This window comes from Idiotropiscis lumnitzeri, chromosome 11 (assembly GCF_059441095.1).
Source record: "Idiotropiscis lumnitzeri isolate Australia: NSW breed Sydney's pygmy pipehorse chromosome 11, RoL_Ilum_1.0, whole genome shotgun sequence".
NCBI lineage: Eukaryota > Metazoa > Chordata > Actinopteri > Syngnathiformes > Syngnathidae > Idiotropiscis > Idiotropiscis lumnitzeri.
The window spans coordinates 3,035,740-3,055,360 of NC_142401.1; the positions used below are offsets into that span (position 1 = coordinate 3,035,740).

General features: G+C 40.9%; 2 protein-coding genes across 13 annotated transcripts in view; both read left to right on the top strand.

Annotated features, from left to right (window-relative positions):
* Nucleotides 1-13,143, top strand: part of itpr1b (inositol 1,4,5-trisphosphate receptor, type 1b) — a 47,444-nt gene extending 34,301 nt beyond the window's left edge. For all 12 annotated transcript variants that reach the window (XM_088309764.1, XM_088309766.1, XM_088309769.1 and 9 more), the window contains 10 exons: nt 645-767; nt 3,237-3,412; nt 3,514-3,678; nt 3,760-3,949; nt 4,648-4,731; nt 5,378-5,526; nt 6,207-6,372; nt 7,264-7,424; nt 10,854-11,015; nt 11,943-13,143. In XM_088309764.1, coding sequence (XP_088165890.1) covers nt 645-767; nt 3,237-3,412; nt 3,514-3,678; nt 3,760-3,949; nt 4,648-4,731; nt 5,378-5,526; nt 6,207-6,372; nt 7,264-7,424; nt 10,854-11,015; nt 11,943-12,029 — 1,463 coding nt within the window. In that variant the 3' untranslated portion in view covers nt 12,030-13,143. The remainder of the gene's footprint in view (nt 1-644; nt 768-3,236; nt 3,413-3,513; nt 3,679-3,759; nt 3,950-4,647; nt 4,732-5,377; nt 5,527-6,206; nt 6,373-7,263; nt 7,425-10,853; nt 11,016-11,942) is intronic.
* Nucleotides 13,144-15,288: 2,145 nt separating this feature from the next.
* On the top strand, nt 15,289-19,106 carry bhlhe40 (basic helix-loop-helix family, member e40). Its single transcript, XM_088309777.1, has 5 exons — nt 15,289-15,758; nt 15,844-15,907; nt 15,995-16,102; nt 16,489-16,612; nt 17,202-19,106. The coding sequence occupies exons 1-5, from the start codon at nt 15,682-15,684 to the stop codon at nt 18,035-18,037; spliced, it is 1,209 nt and encodes a 402-aa protein (XP_088165903.1). The 5' UTR covers nt 15,289-15,681; the 3' UTR covers nt 18,038-19,106.
* The last annotated feature ends 515 nt before the right edge of the window (nt 19,107-19,621 follow it).

Here is a 19,621-nt window from a genome sequence, read left to right on the forward strand (position 1 = left end):
TTCTACCATTTGGTTACTCTAACCCGTTACCTTTGTTGACCGGCTGAGAAATGTTGTCTGCAAACAAAGCGGCCGCCTTTTGTTCCTCTTGTGGTAGTTGAGCGTGTTGTGGCTTGTCAAGCGTGATCGGACACAAAGCATGATGATGATGATGAAAAATACAACCTCTCTTCCTACTAAAATGAATAAGCACAAGCAGAGAGCAAATTTTTCCACTGATGCTCAGCCCTTGTCATGAATGACGTCTTTTGCTAAACATCTGAAAGTCCCCACCCTCAGTTCCTCTATTTTAATCTACAGGCAGTTGAAAAAAACAAACAAACCAAAAAAAATAAGTTTTGGGCATTGCACTGATCTCCTGACTGCAAGCTTGATGACTTTATTTTTTTTAAACTCATACAGTTTGCCGTCTTTGATTTACAGCAACTTGGACTAATTCACGAGCCTTCCAACAAACTGGTTATAAAGCACAAAATATATTGAAGCCGTTGTTATCCATGCAGTCACAAATCAAATGCTGAACCACTTCTGAGGTTTTGTTCTGCTGTTAATTATTGTCGGACTGTTCTATAAAATTCTCTTTGAATTGTGACCTAAATAATTGTTCTGAATGTCTTCATGAGTGTGAATGATTCATCTTTCAGCCCAGCCCATCCTCTACTGGTGCTCCAGGAACATGTCTTTCTGGAGCAGCATCTCTTTCAACCTGGCTGTTCTCATGAACTTGCTCGTGGCCTTCTTCTACCCTCTGGAAGGCTTTCGTGGAGGTTAGCAAGCCAAGATTGCATTTTGGGGGCGCTATTTGAGTTGTATTGATTTTAAATCTCCCCCGACAAACACGGCTAAGATATTAATAAGAATGTCTCATCCGGTCAGTAGTAGCTCATCTGTAAGGACTTTTTTATTATTGTATAATATTTAATGACCGGTAGTCATGCAATATCTTTTATTTGGCTTTTGATTAATTTTCTCTCGTGTAGATTTTTTTTTTTTATTTGGTAATGGAAGGGAAAAGGCCATGGCAATGACCGCAAAAAAAGTCAAATGATCTCTTCAGAGAATCAACAGAAAATAAAACTCGCTTTCCCTTTTGCAAACTAAGCCTTTATATTAGAGAGGTGAAAATCTTAACATCACATGCTTTATTTATTTATTTTTATTTTTTTTCCAAGCGCAAATATTCCCTGATGCGGAATATCTGTGATAGGGTGGACGTGCTAGTATTTACGGAACGGTTCTTGCCACCTTTTGGTAAAACTGGATAAAGTCCCCTCATTGCTTTTTTTGTGCTACTTTCAAAAATGCATTCTCTTTTCAGGTGAGTCAAAAGTTCTCACCTGGTCACTTGGCCAAATATTCTCCTTGTTTTGCCGAATCAACTTTATTTTGACGGTGTATTTTGGGCTTTTCATGCTGACAGTGCGGTTTTTTTTTTTAGTCCGTGGCCCGTGGACCAGGAATTGCATCTGGTGTTTAAAAAAAAAAAAAAAAAAGAGAGACTTAAAAACTGAGCAAAACAAATGCGAGCGAAAAGAAAACATCTCGCTGCATGGATGAAAGTTTGCTTGTATATATATTTTTTTAAGATCAGCCGACACAATGTTTTCTGTAATTTTGCTTTTATCGTCATGTGCTAAGCCAGTGAAGACGAACAACAAACAAAACACAAAATGATCCGTGTTGAGTTCTAATACTTTGGCTCACATGAAATAATTGGTGGATTTAATGAAAGAAAATCTGCTTTCTAGGTTGTGGGTCAGGTGTAAATAGGAAAGACGTGTAAAAATAACTCCTAATGTGAAAATACTTTGTCTGCAAAAAAAAGAGGAATTGGTATCACTTTCACGATACTTTTGGAGGGGAGTGTAGATTTTCCAACATAAAGTTTACTTGAGTAGCGATAATAGATGCTCGTAGACCATTTAGCTGTTTTTGTGTTTGTGCTGGCCAAGATGATATGTTTGGTCGTCCCCAAAGTTTTCATTTCCTGCTATGGTCAACATAGACACATTGAATTGAAAATACTTTTGCGTCGAACCCAGACTGCTAAAGCTGTTGTTGGGCTTCCTTAATGCAGATATCTTGAAACTAAATAATCTGTGCAAATAAACGCGGAATATTACATAAGTCTGTTTTGTTCCGTGAGATGTTTAATCGTTGAAGGCATGTGCAAAGGCACGGCCACTAAGGCTTCTATTGTTCCAGAGCCGAGAGAAGACTCGCATTGTGATACTCATGAACTTTCAATTGTTCTGATCTCGGGTAGAACGGCGAGATCCCCTTTGTTGGAACTTCCTCAGCGGACTAAAGTTGTTGTCTGAGCAGCTTCAGAAACGTCATACGGCTATTTGTGTCAAAGGTCCTGGAAGCTGGAGGCTTCATTCTAGGACTTGGCAAATAGTTTGTAATATAATCATGTAGTTAAAATTATTGCTTGATTAATAAAAATATGTTTTTTATGAAAAGAGTTTTACATCGTCCATTTTAAAAAGGGAAAATCCGAATGCATTCCTGCCACCAACCATGTACAGGTAGTTCCGCCCACAATCGTTTTTGCTGCAGCGTAAGCAGGAAGAATAAATGACTATTCTCAGTCAGAAGGCGTGACGTCCAAACTCTTTGCTGCCACGGCAACGTGCTTCAATGCAGCAACCCTGGTCCGTCCCCGATGAATTCAGCCGGAGCCAAGTATATTTTTAGCCCGCCGGGTTATGTAACAAGTACGTGTTGCTTGGATCTGAGCACGGAGGCGAGCAGACCCAAATGATGTCGCCTGCGATAGACATGAATGCTTTCCTGCTCTTTCACCTCACGTTTCAAATTCGAATGCTGTGTTAAAATAGGACTGAGGGGGTCTACTTAAAATGAAAACCTAAAAAAAAATGCTGTCAGCTGTCACATATTCAAGAGATTGTCAAAATACCACCCAAATGATTCTCGCAGTACATGTATATCCAACTTCATGCGGATTTCTTTACAATAGTGAAGAAAATTGTTTTGTCAAAAATATCTTAGGTGCTGGGAAATATGTAAAAATCGAAATAAAAAAGTAAAACAATGGTAAATACTCACGACACCTTAAATGGCGCTATGCTAAAGCTGCGTCCATGCTAATGCTAATTCCATTCTAAAACCATTATTTTTGTCAAGTTCCATGTGAAATCTCTGATAATTGAACATTTTCTCCACCATATAAATGCTTGTAAAGCGTGACAGCTGTCTTTCCTCGTCTTCAGGAACCCTGGAACCTCATCTATCCGCCTTGCTGTGGCTGGCCATGCTGGTTTCTCTCGCTATTGTCATGGTTTTGCCTCAGCCGCACGGTATCCGGGCGCTCATTGCCTCCACTATCTTGCGGCTCATCTTCTCCGTTGGCCTGGAGCCCACATTACTTCTGCTGGGTGGCTTTAATGTGAGCGTCAATCTGCAACGACGCGCAGCCGATCCAGTCTTTCCACTTTGAAATCAATGTCATTGTGATCCGTCTCATGTCGCTGCATGTTGTGTTGCCAGTTATGTAATAAAGTCATCTTCCTGATGAGCTTTGTCGGCAACCGAGGAACATTCACGCGGGGCTACAGAGCCATGATCACGGATGTGGAGTTCCTCTACCACCTACTCTACCTGATTATCTGCACCCTGGGGGTCTTTGTCCATGTCTTCTTTTATAGCCTGCTAGTGGGTGAACACACACAAAGACAAAAATGCTGCAGCAGCCTGCCGTACAAATTGTAAACCATTCATATTTTCTCTTTTCAGCTCTTTGATCTTATTTACAGGGAAGAAACCTTGCTGAATGTTATCAAGAGCGTAACTCGCAACGGCCGCTCCATTGTGCTAACAGCGGTGCTGGCTCTTATACTCGTCTACCTCTTCTCCATCGTGGGCTACATCTTCTTCAAAGACGATTTTATTTTAGCTGTCGACAGGATACCCAACAAATCCTTGGGTATGTCTCGGGACAGGGTTTGGAGTTCTTTTAATAATATTTATTGTTTACCGTTTACGTCACTGTTTTATTTTTGTTGCGTATTTATTGTCGCTTAGCTACACTGAAAAAAATAAATGGCGTTGCTCAATTTTATTTCGTCAAGTGGTTGCCCAAAAGAATCATCGACCCTAACAGATTGTTTGATTTCATGCAACCACTTGATGAAATATAATGAAGTAAATGTAATTAATTAATTAAAATTAATTAATTAATAAATTTTTTTTTTTTTGTATGTTGCACAGAACTGACCAGCCAAGACATGTCTACCACTTCCCTACATAACAAAATGTTCTTTCAGTTTCTGTCGTTTCGAAGTCATCTAATTATTCTCCATTGTCATCCCAGTACCCTTCTGCGGTAGAAGGTCAAACAAAAAAAAAAAGGAGTTAATTCTGGGCTTAAGTCTTGCAGGATTTGCTAAGGTCATGCATGACAGTGTCAAGTCTGGATTTTTGTGGGACCTTTACCAAAAATGTTGAATTCCAACTTAGGGGCATTTACCGTAACTTAAGAGGTTCGGTTTGGCATAAAAAAAAAATAAAATAAATAAAATTAGGTAGCCTACACACCTAATATGCACTAAAAATACAATCAACACAGAAAATTTAAATTGTATTTTTTTTTTTTGCTGCATGTTTTGCCTTGAATCCTTCCAGAACTTGGAGCCAGTATTATGGGACAATTCTTCTCAGGTGGAGTGTGCCAAAAAGAAAATGGAGAAAACTGTTCTTCAGAAGCTCGTAAGTAGGAAAAAAATTTTTTTTTTGCACAACACATTGGTTTGGTGAAACATTAAAAAAAAAACAATTTGTGCACGCTTGTAAATTTAATTTAACAGTCTCCAGTCCCTCACAGATGATTTCATCCAGTTTGGCAGTTGGTCAGCCTGGTAGTCAGAATTCAACTGGCTGAATTTATTGGGAACTTTTGAGGTTGCCGGCTGAAATGGCAAGGCTCCTTGTTGTCTCAGCTTCAAACCTTAAAATTGGAGCATGGGGATTACCGCTCAGGGGTTGTCGACCTTAAGCACAAGCAAGTCAATGGCTCCACTCAGTGATGGCGTGGGGCGGCTTTTGGCCTCAAAGAACAGCTTCTTGCAAACCTTGGTGGGAAAAGCTTCCACTGGGTGAGGAACGGACGTGCTACCTTCAAATCCAGCTAACCGTGATGAATCCCTCAACTGCTTGTGGCACAACACTCTCTTGTATTCGCTTCACATGACCGCCTGGCTAATTATGGCTGTTGCCGACTTGTTTTGTGTACTGCATTTTTTTACATTCCCAGAAGATTTATGACCTTAAAGACTTTAATGTCGCCCAATCATTAAAAGTGGATGATGTTCACTGTTAAAGAGGTTGTTTTTTTCTGTGTGTATTTTTCCCGTAGCTTCCGTTGCCGTCCAGCCATCTGCGGTGGTGATAGAGGACAAAGAAAGAACATGTGATTCCTTACTCATGTGCATTGTCACCGTATTGAGTCACGGCCTTCGGAGCGGAGGAGGTGTTGGGGATGTGCTGCGCAAGCCATCCAAAGAGGTACGGAAAACAAGTCACACCCAAATGGCCTTTCGGAGTGTTCTTCTAAAATGATGTCGTCCAACAATAGTAAGGAATTGGAGAATAAATATCCAGTGAAAATCATTTAGTGTATTTTAAATTCAAAATTCAATTATTAGATGCTTGTGCTGAACATCTGAAATTATATATCTAATTATCAACATTTAAAGGGGACGTCAACCCAAAAATGTTCTTTTCAAGAATGTGATCAAGGAAGGCCCATGAGTAGAAACGTGGCATTCTGATTAATATTGCGTTTGCGGTATATGAGTTAAGCGATTAAAATCCACCCGTTTTGAACCATCTCAGGGGGCGGCCATTTTGTCATTTCTCAGTCCTCAGCTGACGACCTATGGTGAAGCTTCACAAAACAGGTGAGCCGTGATTGGTCGTACCTGAGCCCTGAGCAACTGTGATGTCATTTTCAGTCGACAGAAGTGACAAAATGGCCGCCTCCTGAATGGCTAAAGACAGATTAACTCATATTTCACAAACGCAGTATTCATCGAAATTCCACGTTTAGACTAGTGAAGGCGCATCTCAGAACTCATTTGGATCTATACGAGTACGGTGAGAATGGTGAGGTCAAACTCAATAATTGGGCGTACCGTATATTCATGCAAGTGCTAAAAATGGTTTTTGGTTTTTGGCATTACCAGGAGCCGCTTTTTGCAGCCAGGGTGATCTATGATCTGCTGTTCTTCTTCATGGTTATCATCATCGTTCTTAACCTCATCTTTGGTGTCATCATTGATACGTTTGCTGACCTGAGGAGTGAGAAGCAAAAGAAAGAGGAAATCCTCAAGACTACATGTTTCATTTGTGGTAAGAATCAGACCACTTTTTTTTTTTTTTTTTTTTCATCATTTCAGGTTTAAGGTTTGGCTAATCATTTTTGTATGCACAGTGGACACATGCCCCTGTTTACGTGTGTTTTAATTTAAAAGTGAGATCAATGGATTGTTTTTTATTATGACAAAAAAAAAAAAAATCTTTGTTTCCTTGGGTCATTTTCCCACATCAAGGGTGGCAAACGTTTTGAAAACATGGCATTTGGACTTGACTGTCTTCAAAGCGGCATTAGCTTTAACCATGCATTCGAACCTAACTCGCAGCACAAAGGCGATGCAGCATCACAACAGTCTAGAAATGGGCTGCATTTCTGGGTAGTGTAAACATTGCAACGCCTCCGTTTCCCAGAATGACTGGTTAGTCACTTCAGGTGCTGCTGGGGAGGAGGTGCAAAGTATTTATCTTTTCTTTTTATTTATTTTTTTAATTTCTTTGTTTTTATTAGTATTTTTTATGAACTATTGGTTTGTAGACCTGTTGTTTCATACAATCCTCCTCTTCCATCACCCAAGTCTTGTTTGTTGTCTTTGTAACGCAGCTTGTTGATGTTTGACATTCTAATTAACACTTGCCTTCATTTTTTTTTTCTCGAACTGTTAGGGGTTAAGACCCATTGACTGTAATTTAGTGCATCAAACAGTGCACAATTATTTTTAGCAAATGAGTACTCGCCCCCGTCCTCGTGATGATATTTCCTCCTGCTTCCGTGCCCCTTTTTGCTGAGGTCACGAACACAATTACGTCATGTTGCCACAAGTTGGCATGAAGGAAATAAAGGTCAAAGTTTATTTATTTATTTTTTTTTTTTTTAGAGAAAGCATGTTGTTAATGTGACATGGTGACATTTGTCCTCTATTCCTTCAGGTCTGGAGAGAGATAAATTTGATAATAAAACGGTCACCTTCGAAGAGCACATCAAAGTAGAACACAACATGTGGCACTACCTGTTCTTCATCGTCCTGGTGAAGGTGAAGGATTCAACTGAGTACACCGGCCCTGAGAGCTACGTGGCTGAAATGATCAGGGTAAGGTTATCGGAATGCACTCACAGCGCTGTCGATTATTTTTCAAATTCCACCTTTGCCTCTCAGCATTTTAGCAAACAACTTGAAATTGAGTCATCAGCAGCAGAGTTTTGTTTTCCCGCACCGGTATTACACACGATTGTCTTCGCCCTTTTTGAACCACGAGTAACAAAACAGCATTATGTTATCCCGTTCCCTTGAATTCTTCTGAAGTATTATTGCATGACTCGGCTTTGTGAACGGAGAATTAACATCCAGACCGTCTGCCTGTGGCATACATTGCTTAATCCTCCTGGCAGCTGGGCAACATGCACACACGCGCACGCTTGCACACAACAAAAGAGTTATTGACCGTAATTTGACTGACAAAATACATCTTTCAAATACAAACGGCAAGATTTTGCCTTTTGAAGTAGTCCCCTCAAGTCTAACGCACTTTCCCAGCTTTCTCTGCCATGTCTTTATGCACTCCCGTAAAGATTCTTCCGCGATCCACCGCAGCTCCGTCGTGGCGGCCATATTGCTTTCGACCACGTTTTCAAAAGGGTCCCATTTTCTGATCTCTTTGAGCTTGGGAAAGGCAGCAATGGTGCGTTATTCAGATGATACGCCTCTTCTCGCGCGCTGAACAAAGCAAATGCAGCAGGATGTCATTGTAAATGTGCTGGTTGATTGTCTGGCCTACACTGAAAAGGAAAACTCACAGTTTGCAGTTCCAAATATTGAATTTGTTACAACCGTCCAGGAATTTTTCTGACGCACTTTGACTCCCTATTTGCCAATAAACCCAGTCAATGACCAAAAAAAAAAAAATGTGTCCAACTTCAAGCTTTTTAAATATAAAAAAAAAAAATCTGATGTTTAGGCAAACATGAAGCCACGGTAAGACTCCATCACACTTTCTCATTTAAATCTGAAATCATCTCCTGGCTGAGGTTGAGTACTGGCAATTCAGTGTTGGAAAAACAGTCGGAAACGGATGTACTGACAGTCAGGATTCGTGTCATTACAAAAAAAGAATGCACGGTTTCTCATTACATACAAATGTGTTCATCAAGCGTGCTTTTTTTCCCAACAAAATAGAAATTGGATTGATTCATGACCGATTGATCAAGCTCACTCAATTGCAATCCAACCAGAAAATGTCAATTTTACTTTCAAGTTGTTGCTCCGCTGATGTGTTTCTAATCGGACCCCATCTTGCTCACTTCATCGTCTTTTGTCTTGACGTGTTTCTCTCAGTCTTGTGAGCAACCACCTGATTTGGGATTAACCCCCATCACCCCCCCCCCCCCCCCCCCAAATAACCTCACACCCTGTTGAACCAAAATGGGATGGCCAAAGGCGCTTTATTAGCAAACAAAAAAAAAAAAGCGTAGAGCGCAGGCACATTTTGTGTTTGGCTGTTTCTTTTATTTTCTTCGCACCACGGATGATGGTTTTGTTTCTTGCTAATTTTCTAATTGGTACAAACCAATTAGTTAATTGATTCAAAATGATTTAATTCTGCACATGTTGTAATTGTTATCATATTTAATTTTTAGCACCAGTACGGATGTGTTGCATTTGGTGATTCAATACAACTTTGATTTGTCAAGCTGCCATTGATTTAAATACTACAAAAGGGATTTTCCGTCAAAAAATTGTGATACAAATCTAAACAAACGTGCTCAATAATCACTTAAAACTTAAAAACCCGTTTGCTCAAACGCAGCTTTGGTCCATACAACTCAACGCGTCAATGAATCCAAACCTGGAAAACAAAACACACCTGTTACTTGTGTGCTCACGTGGTACGTTTAATCACAAGGTGCTTTCTCCCGTCGTGCGTGTCATAGCCACACGTAAAGTACCTGGCAGGAAAAGATGTTTTCGTGTCAAAGCCGCAAGTTTTCATTGTACACTCAGAATAAAGAAATTTGCCTCACTGTTCCGATAATTTTGGACGAGATTGTGTCCAAATTTGCAGCCGATCTAATTATCTATTAAGCCCTGTCTCGTACTTTTGTTTCATTTTATTCGAGAACCCGATGAAATAGTGTGCAAGAAGCATCGGGAGAGAAGACGGTGGCAAACGGACTCCTCCGGCAATGACTTCGATTGACGTCAGTTAGGGTGAAGTGTCACGTATACAACATGCAGCCATGACTCATCATCGCTCATTGCCCTCATTTTGTTGGCGTATGTGAAAGCCGGCAGCTACTCTCATTGCTGTGCTTCTTAAATTTGAAGTCTTTGTAGATTGCTCAGATTCGGTGTTTTGGGTTACATTTTTCTTTTTTTTTTTTTTTTTAAATAGAGCTGCTACCTTGGCTCTGGTCTTGCGCCATGGTAGTTACAACAAACTCTGTATCACGGCCTCTGTGACTTGAAGAATGAAGACAGTGGTTGTGTCATTGCTATTGAATCATTACGACAGTCTGAAGCTCAGTCAACACACTTGCAAGCCACGTTTGATTTACGTCCCGGAAGTGGAACTGCGCATGCCATTTTGCTCGTCCTTTCACAATGAGTGTGCTACTCGTTGTCATAATTTTGTGTTATTCCCCTTCACCACCTCTTTGTGGTGCCTACACACATTATGTTCATCATAACAGCAGGCCGACATCACCAACTCCAGTTTTTGCTATAGCTTCTATTTCTACATCTCAAATCATTTTGTTGTTTACTAGTTGAGTAATATCGGTCACAACATGAAAAAAACAAAACAAATCGACCCTTCTCTTAGGTGGCCCTCAACTTTTCTCCGTGGCAGCATCCCCCTGTGCATTATTCGTAATGACCGACTTAGTTAGGGCTTGTGGGAAAATGCGTTGAAGGGTTAAACACTGACCCCTTTATATGACTCATGTGGCTAATTTGGAGGTAGGTTCAGACAGCATCCGTTTACAACGGCACGTGGTGGTCAAGTCAGTCTCCGAAGGAAGGAATTCACCCAAGTTGACCTTTTGACCGTGCCGGGTGAAATAGTCTGCGACAGGGGTCACCGACCTGTTTGAAACTCAAGTCTACTTCTTGGCAGCTGATTAACGCAAAGGGCTACTCCTTAGACACACATGTATGAATAAGTCATACGTTAATTAATTCATAATTAAATAAAATAATAATAAAAATAAATAATTAATAAAACAAATTCGCCCTCGTGAGATAATAAAGATGCCTTAAAAATTGAACACTAGAATGTTTAAGTTATGATGCTGGTTACAGAGTCACAGTTATTGTTGCTTTCATCATTCATAACAATACACAGTTTGAGGTTAAAAATAAAATAAAACAAAATGGAAAAAAATCATTTACAAATTATCTGAATAATGTTGATGACACTGAATACGTTTTCACTTTATCAATCCAGGAGATAAAAATCACGCGACACGAATCGATGCATGTGTGCCGTCTGAAATGAAGCTAACCTTCCCGATTTGTGTCCAGGAGCACAACCTGGACTGGTTTCCTCGGATGAGGGCCATGTCGTTGGTCAGCAGTGATGCAGACGGCGAGCAGAATGAAATTCGAAGCCTCCAGGAAAAGCTGGAGTCCACCATGAAACTCGTGTCCAACCTCTCCGGCCAGCTGACCGAGCTCAAGGAACAGGTTGGTCGCGCAAAAACGCAAATTGGAGAAAATGAATTAAAAAAAAAAAAAAAAGGGTTTTCAATTGCCTATAGATGCCACCAAGAACTACTTATGTCTAAATGAAACCAACATTCTTCTTCGTCACCAAGTTTTTTTTTTTTCGTTGTTTTTTTTTTCCAAATTCAAATTCAAACCGTATATTTGAAGCCATTCAGCTGCTCGGCGTGAGTAAATTAGGGTTAAGTGTGTGCTGTTGTAGCAAAGTTTTTGCAATATTGTTTCTTCCCGTAAACACAATTGTACAATTCGGCTTCACCCTTCAATTGAGAACCGCTGGTGAGGAAGTGAATGTCACCGAGACCTTTTGACCCAGACAGAAGGAAATGATGGTGTTGCTAAACACGTGTGGTGTACGGGCTTGCTTTTAGAACACAATTTAAAAAAAATCTTGCTTTCATTTAAATTGTCTTGTAATCTTCCGATTTAAAAAGGACAAAAAGTCCATTAATTGAAACGTAATTTATTTCCCAGAACATTTAATTGGGTCAGGCAAACCAAAGTGGTTGTTTGTTTTTTTTTTGTTTTTTTTTGTTTTTTTTTTATTTATTTTTTTTATTTATTTTTTTTAAACAGACTCATGACGACAATATTGGGCCAATGTGAATGAAAAACATGAAAGCGAAAGGTACAAAGTTAGATAAAGTCAACATTTAAATCACTGCCAAAACTGTTGCTTTTGCGTCAAGGCTCAAATAAACAACTACAGAGTTGACTCTTAACAGAAAGCGTGTGCTTTGACTCTCAAAAGCTGGTGTTTTCAGTATTAGTGTTGCATATCGTGCGGCTTCCGTGCGATGACAGACGGAGCGCACAGAAAAGATCGGTACTCTTATTTAATTTTTTTAAAAAATTTGTCCTCCTTGCGTCCGCTTTGTCCTCTTTCAGATGACCGAACAGAGGAAGCAAAAGCAGCGCATTGGCCTGCTGGGACACCCACAGCACTTGAACGTAAACCCCCAGCAGCCGGCGTAGGCCCGAGAGACGGCGCCTGAAGCACCTCAGCATCAGCCTTACGTCCGGACAGAGCAGTCCTCGCTCCCGAGGAAGCACGTGACCGTTGTGAGTACAACTTTAGACGGAAACGCTGTCGTATACACTAGTTGTCGTCATTATTCTGGTGTGTAGCTCCACTCACTTCGCACATTTGCACTCACCCACCTTTTTTCTTTCCAGTCCAGAAAGGTTTTTGTGCCAAATGTTTTTGAAGTCATATAACTTGATCCATTTGCGGGTCGCCCCCGTGAATTGGGGAGGTTGAATTGTCCGTTTTCATGACCTTCCATTTCAAATCGCATTTCTATTTTAGGCCGTGCGAGCAGTATTATTATTATTATTTTTTTTTGTATTTTGTGCAATATATAAACTTCAATATGCAACTTTCAGTTCCATAAAACATTTCCCAGTGTTGCCCTTTATTTTGTATTTAAGTCTTACTTGATAAAATAAGGACTTGATTTCCATTTTTACTTGCACAACTGTTGAGATTATATTTTATTTAAATAAGATGACCGCCTCTTTTTTTTTTTTTTGTATTATGGGTTTAAATTAAGGGTACTGCTCTCAATAAGAAACATGTTGGGTTCTCCTTCATCAGTGTAAATCCAAATGTCATTCTCATCAATAGTGATGGACGGTATTTTTATTTCTCTCCATATAGACTGATTGGTCAGTTAAATCTACTTACCTGTGTTGAATAATTTCTTAAGTGTCATGAACCCAGTTTTGGTTGCCGGAACATTCTCAGCTGAGCAAACTTAAATCAGCATTTCCACTCTGTTGCAGCAAACGTGCTCGCGTTGTGACTCTTTTTCTTTATTTGTGCTTGCACTTTAATTGTCCTGCCCTGCTCAGCCATGACTCGAGTTCGAATAAGCAGTAGAGAAAATGAGATGGGATGAGATGTCTTTTTTTTTTTTAACGGTATGTATGTGTAAAGTTTATTGCTTGCCTTTGTATAGACAAACTGATTGGTTGAGAAGAATTGTTCATTTGTAGGATTGTTAGAATTAATGATATAAAATCAAGGCCGTGCCATTTTGTATATTACAGTAGAAATATTTATTAAAATGAATGTAATTATTCTTTACTTTGCATTTTTTTGTCTTATTTTTTTAGATAAAACATGTATAAGTTCCAAGACATCTTGTTAGTTAATTATCGTCATTTTTTTTTGTTCCTGCATACATTATCATGCGTGATTAGCCCTCTCCGCAATGACTCATTTTGTATCTCAACGTCTGAAAGATACGGTTACCTCATTCATTTTTATAGATTTTTTTAATTACAATGTCATTTCTGTCATTTAACGGTAGCAAACTCCAGAGTTTAAAAAACACAACAATTTGCACGTGGCCAACAGCAAATTTCAATCAGAGATGTCTTTATGTGTCCCTAAACTTATTTTGGATGTTGATTTAAAAAAAAAAAAAAAAGTCTTTGCTGTTTTCTAGCACATCAGGTTGTTGCGCTATTTTTTTCTTTCTAACTTTGACCCATAAAAGCGTGCATGATGCGGCTTTTACCATGCGGTGTTATTTATAGCCATGATATTTCAGAAATAGTTACTGAACTAAACCTGTAATTCAGAAATATATAAAAAAATATTATTATTATTATATTAAAATTCTTTTTGAAAACCTGATGTTATAGAGAGAAAACATGGGCAGATTCTGAATTACTGCAAAAAGATAATTTTCAAAAGTTTTCTTACATCTCTGATTAAAAAAATAATAATAATAATAATTTGATAACCATAATTTACTGGATCCAAAGTTTGTGCAGTGCCCGTCTACCCTTGCGCCACATCCACACAGTCTAATGTATTTCCTTCGGATTTAAAATGCTTTTCTTGTCTTCACGGGCACTCGCATTTTTTTCCACACTCTGGGCTTTGCTTCCGCCAAACAATCAGCTAGCCACAGCTCACACTTCCCTGCACATAAACTTGTCGGCAAGAAGAGCAAAAACCTCCCATTGAGCAACGCTGAAGCACAGCCAAACACCGCACACGCTCTGTGGTGAGTTGAGATCCAACCCGCGGTTGCACACGTAATTGCTTCACTACATTAAAGCGAGACAGGAAATAAATAAAAGGTCTTGAAGGTGGTCTTGAAGCTACTCGCAAGATCAGATTGTAGCTTCTCTTCACACCCACCACCTTCCTCACATCTTTACCCAAACAAACACCACTAGCTCACAAGAGCATGTGAACGGCAGCATTGCTAGAATGACTTGTTTATGATGGAGCATTGCCAAAAACGAAATGTTACTGGTTTGTTGGCGTAGTTTTGGAAAGTACGATCAATTAAAACATAAAACATATTCACCCCCACCCCACGAATTTTGTTGCACACTCCAAATAAAAATGTACCTGGTCAAAAATTCAATAATTAATTGAGGTATCGATGACATAAAGATATTACGACATTGGCGTCCGGCAGTAACTGGGGCTCGCCGTCTTGTGATGTCGCACCCCGAGGGCACCGAGGTTGTTTTTCTCGCTTGCAGTTCGGAGGCAACGTGACACAGAACAAGCAGGTCCAGTTTCAGAGTTATCATATTCATGACAGCAAGCATAAACCGCAACGCAAAAAAAAACTCAAGCATGCTGCCAAAGAACTCAGACAAGCACTTGGATGCTCGCCACGTTTGTCAAAATAACACGTGTTTACCATCTGGCGTTCTTAATAACTTGTAGCTTATTGTGTAAAGTTCAAAACAAATCAGACTGAACAGTTAACGTTGATTAAACGTTAATGGAAAAGCATTTGTACACGACTGCCAATCCTTGTAGCCAATTTGAAACTGTTTAAATCAGAACTCGTCGCAACAGCGAAGAAAGATAAAATAATCCATATTGATCTCTAGAGGGTAATGTAAGTCATACAGAAAGTAATTTAAAAAAATTAGTTATATGCAACTTTTGAAAATTGTATCGAGTGACGTCGGTGCATCACTACACTTGTCCCACGTGACCTATTTGTTTATTTTATTATAACATTTATTTGTTGCGTGCTGCGTGAGTGACGATACAATCCAAAAAAGAGGACGTTATCAGCCTGCTGCGCTACTTTCTGTCTTTGATAACAATGTGTGGTGAGTTGGGGTGCGAAGGACAAAAGCTTGCGCACAGTCCAAAGAGTCGGAGCGTGGTGGTACACGGGACTCGACTCCCGTGGGTGGCGATAGGCCTACTACTGGAATGGGCTGTACTTGGCCCGCGTGTGCGCGCGTGCGCGCTTGCGTGCACAGACAGGAAGCTGCGGCGCGGAGTGGGGGGGGGCAGCCTTTGAAAGCGCCGTCCAACACGTGAGGCTCATGTGACTTCACAGTTGCTCAGTGTTGTTTTGAGGCGAGGGACGTGCCTGCAGTCACAGGACTTGTTCCACACGTAGGCATCGACCCACCCGCCCATTCCTCGCGCGCACTCAGTCGGACCGCCGAATCGCGTCTGTCATAAACAGTGCGCACACTTCGGAGGGCGACAAACGCGCTCCCGGGAGACGGAAAGCGAAAGAGTGCACGAGATACGGAATATCGAAATCGGCTGCGGGACTTTTTTTTCTGCCAAGCATCGGATCGTTTCTAGTTGTATGTTTTTAGTCACTTTTTATATTTGAGCGACATGGAGGGGATCACGAGGGCGCAACCGCCACCGTGTGTGACCAAACACCCATCGCTGGATATCGCTGACATGCAGGGGTAAGGATTATATAACAAAATAGTGTAAATGATACTAAATAATTAAAAAAAAAAGCCCATTAAAGTAATTCACTTTTTTTCAAAGGATGGATTTTCCCATTTACGTGTACAAGTCGAGAAGAGGCATGAAACGATGCGATGAGAGCAGGGTAATTTCAAGTTCCAATATGTCATATTTAAAAAAAAAATGTATATGTATAAACTCACAAGATTAAGACTGTCACTTCTACCTGCAGGAGACCTACAAGCTGCCACATCGATTAATCGAAAAGAAAAGAAGAGACAGAATCAACGAATGCATTGCCCAGCTCAAAGATTTGCTGCCAGAGCAGCTCAAACTTACAGTGAGTGTTTATTTGACTTTCTTGCATGTCTGTGAAGCTAACACACACACGCACACACGCACCCACCCCCCCACACCCACACACACACACACTTTAGTTTTTCAGGTATTATGAAAAAAAAACACATTTAAATGGAAAGATCAATTTGGGCGCTCCAAAAAAAAAAGCGACAAAACTTTTTTTTTAAACATGTATTATAATTTATCAATATGGTTTTTTTTGTACTTCTAACACGATAACGTTGACTGAATTCTGTCAGGCGTCACGTCGAAGTGGATTGCATTTGCATGACTTCCCGGGGAGTTTGAGGCTTAGCCTCTGTTTGGCTACAGAATGTGTTACATAAGAAAGATCAACATTCTTATCGAAGGTCTTCCTGTTTTTAGACGTTGGGTCATTTGGAGAAAGCGGTGGTGCTGGAACTCACTCTGAAGCACGTGAACGCCTTGAACACTCTGCTGGAGCAGCAGCAACAGAAGATCATCGAGCTGCAGAAGGACCTACAAATAAGTACGTTTGACAAACGGGCGTGTGTGTAAAGGGAACCTTCATTGATTGCAGCGGATACATTCACGCTTCAATAGTAAAAATCCTCTAAACAGTAAAAGCATATTTAAAAAATAAATAAATAAATAATTTTTTTTCCCAGTTTTCCTTGCCCATTTATACAAATTAGATGCTCAGCGTGCACGCTTCAAGCTGTTTATCACTCCTCATAAAACAAACAAAACAAAAAAGCCAATTACACACCCCCATATTTAAACTCCATCCTAAATATCCAACTTCATCGAATGAAAGTCTGCTAGCTTAACGCGAACGTTTAATGCAAAATCCTAATTATTATTCCAAATGATCACAGATGTTCATTTAAAAAAAAAAAAAAAAGAACTTCATTAATCAATGTAGCATAGTCAGAAACATTGAATGCGATATAGCTTAACCGGAATGCAAACAGATGACAGATGATAGATCGCAAGCTAAATCGCGAGAGCAAGATTGATAGATGGAATATTGAGATGGGAAATTTGGTTTGATGGGAAACTTGAAGTTACATGTGATGCATTGTAGAGTGATGTTGTTCTCGCTAACATTGCACCAGGTGACCATGGCGGTGACGACCCAGACGTCAGCGAGCAGATGTTCCGTTCGGGTTTCCACCTGTGCGCAAAAGAGGTCCTCCACTATCTAGCTCGGCGAGACAACAGTCAGGACCTGATGCCCTCCCACGTCATCAGCCACATCCACAAAGTCGCTTCGGAGGTTCTCCAACATCAAAGCGACGCGCTCGTCAGCGAGTCCGTCTTTCAGAGTTCGGGGAAACCCAAGAAACCCGCAGAGCAGCCCTCCCCAGCCACCGAGGGCCGGTCCAAAAACTGCGTTCCCGTCATTCAGAGGACTTACCCCGGCGGGCTCGGGGAGCAGAGCGGCAGTGACACAGACACTGACAGCGGCTACGGAGGCGAACATGACAAACGTGACCCCAAAGCCCGGTGGTCGGACAGCCACAAAAAGGAGGCGGAGCTCAACGCCGTCAAGCAGGAGGGCGGCGAGCCTCAAGCCAAGAAGTCGCGATCTGACTCCTCCGAGGACGAAAGCCTCTCTGCTCTTGCAGCCGGAGGTCCTGGCAGCTACGTGGCTTTCCCCCCCAACCAGCCCCCGCTCTGCCTCCCCTTCTATCTCATCCCCCCTGCAGCTGCAGCAGCGGCGGCGTACCTCCCCATGCTGGAGAAATGTTGGTATCCCGGCGGCATGCCAGTCATGTACCCGGGCATGAGCGCCGCTGCTGCCAGCTTGGCCCCAGACAAACCCCCCCCACCTGTGGTCATGTCCCAGGGGGCGGGGTCTCCAGCTCCTCGCCAGAGCTCCATGGACTCCCCTGCACTCCCCAAAGCTTTAAGACACATCTACCCGTTAAACTTGGAAACCAAAGAATAACAGACTTTCGGGGCTCAATCAAACCAAAGAAGGCCCCGAACTCTTCAAACTGTCAACCAGCTTCTATCGTGCGCTCCTCCTCGTGGCTTTCCGAGCGTCATGGCGACCTGTTGCGTGACTCTGAAACACTGTGAAGCTGCGAGAATGTGAGCGCAGGAGTGGAGCCGAGTTCTTCTTCGCTGCACTCTGCGTTGAATGTCAGAGGTTAATCCAGAATGTACGGGACATAAGCTCCCAACTCACAAAAGTATGTATATGTATATGTTTAGACCTGTCTATTGGCACACACACACACACACACACACACTTATGATGAATGTAAGGATTAAACAAAAGACCCTTGTACTCTACAAGTAGACGCTGCTTGGATTTGCTTTTGATGCAAAAACAACAGATCTACGGTACTACTGATCGAGTGTTTTTGTCTCCGAGTTATAACTGTACATTTTTTTTAACCAAATTCCTTTTCATGTTGACCACAATGTATCACTCATCCTCCGGCTATCTACATATGAGTGTTTGTAAAGAATTCAGGGCGTTGTCACCGTACGAGGTGTGTCACTCACGAACATTTATGATTTCCTCGTGACACACGACTTTTTCTTTTTTTTTTTTTTTACGTGCGTCCAAATCGATGTCCTGTGAACTCGTGTCCTTTTTATTGTTCATGCTCCTGTCTACATTTTTATTTTTGATACGTGACCTAATGAGTGTATTTGCGTCGCCACCCGAGGAGGTTTCACGGTAGCCGTATGCCAAGCGTGTACATAGCTTTCGGTTTCAACCCGACTTGTGTCGTCTCTCAAATTCCTGATCTCCACTCATGGTGTTGCCTTTGACTCTTTAGTGCAGACACACTCGCGATATGTATTTTGCTTTAAAGTGTGTCTGTGGCAAACGGAGTGAATGTAAAGTGGAGACAAAATGTAGTCATAGTTTTCTATAGAAAGAGGTACTCTGGATTTTTATTTTGAAATATAACAGGCTTGTTGGTCGGAATTTTATAAAGTATTATTGATATATAGCCTATATTAAAGTATTAATAAAGATTTTTTTTTTTAATTCCTAACCTTGTGGAATCCACTGCTTATTGGTGTACGTGTTGTCGCTAGCCACCCTGACTGCTCCAGAACAACACATGCTTGCATAACACTTGCATAACCCATCAAGTAGGCAAGCGGCTGTAAATCAGTCGCATGTCTTAGATTACAAGCTGTAAACATATCAAATTCTGCAAGATGTCAAACAATCTGTACGTAGACGTCTTGGTAGAAATGTGCAGTAAAACCTGCACTCATTAGTCAGTGTTTTTTTTTTTAGGCAGCAGAAGGATTAACATTGGATGACATTTACGGAAAGAAAATGATATTGCAATTTATGCTATTGGTTATGAACAGAAGATGAGTTTTATGTTTTATGGGAATAATGATATTTGAATATAACATCCATTTACTTCCTAAAGGATATTTTTAAAATGCCACTAGTCCATTGAGGGATCGAATGCTATTAAATGGCTGTTCCAGCCCTAAATGTAAAGGACGGACAAAAATAAAGTCACATTATCTGCAGGAATAGTGCTCTTTT

Coding starts and splice junctions, on each gene's coding strand:
- bhlhe40 (XM_088309777.1), top strand. CDS start 15,682: ATGGAGGGGATCACGAGGGCGCAACCGCCACCGTGTGTGACCAAACAC. Junction 16,103..16,488: donor CAGAGCAGCTCAAACTTACA/GTGAGTGTTTAT, acceptor TCCTGTTTTTAG/ACGTTGGGTCATTTGGAGAA. Junction 16,613..17,201: donor GCAGAAGGACCTACAAATAA/GTACGTTTGACA, acceptor ACATTGCACCAG/GTGACCATGGCGGTGACGAC.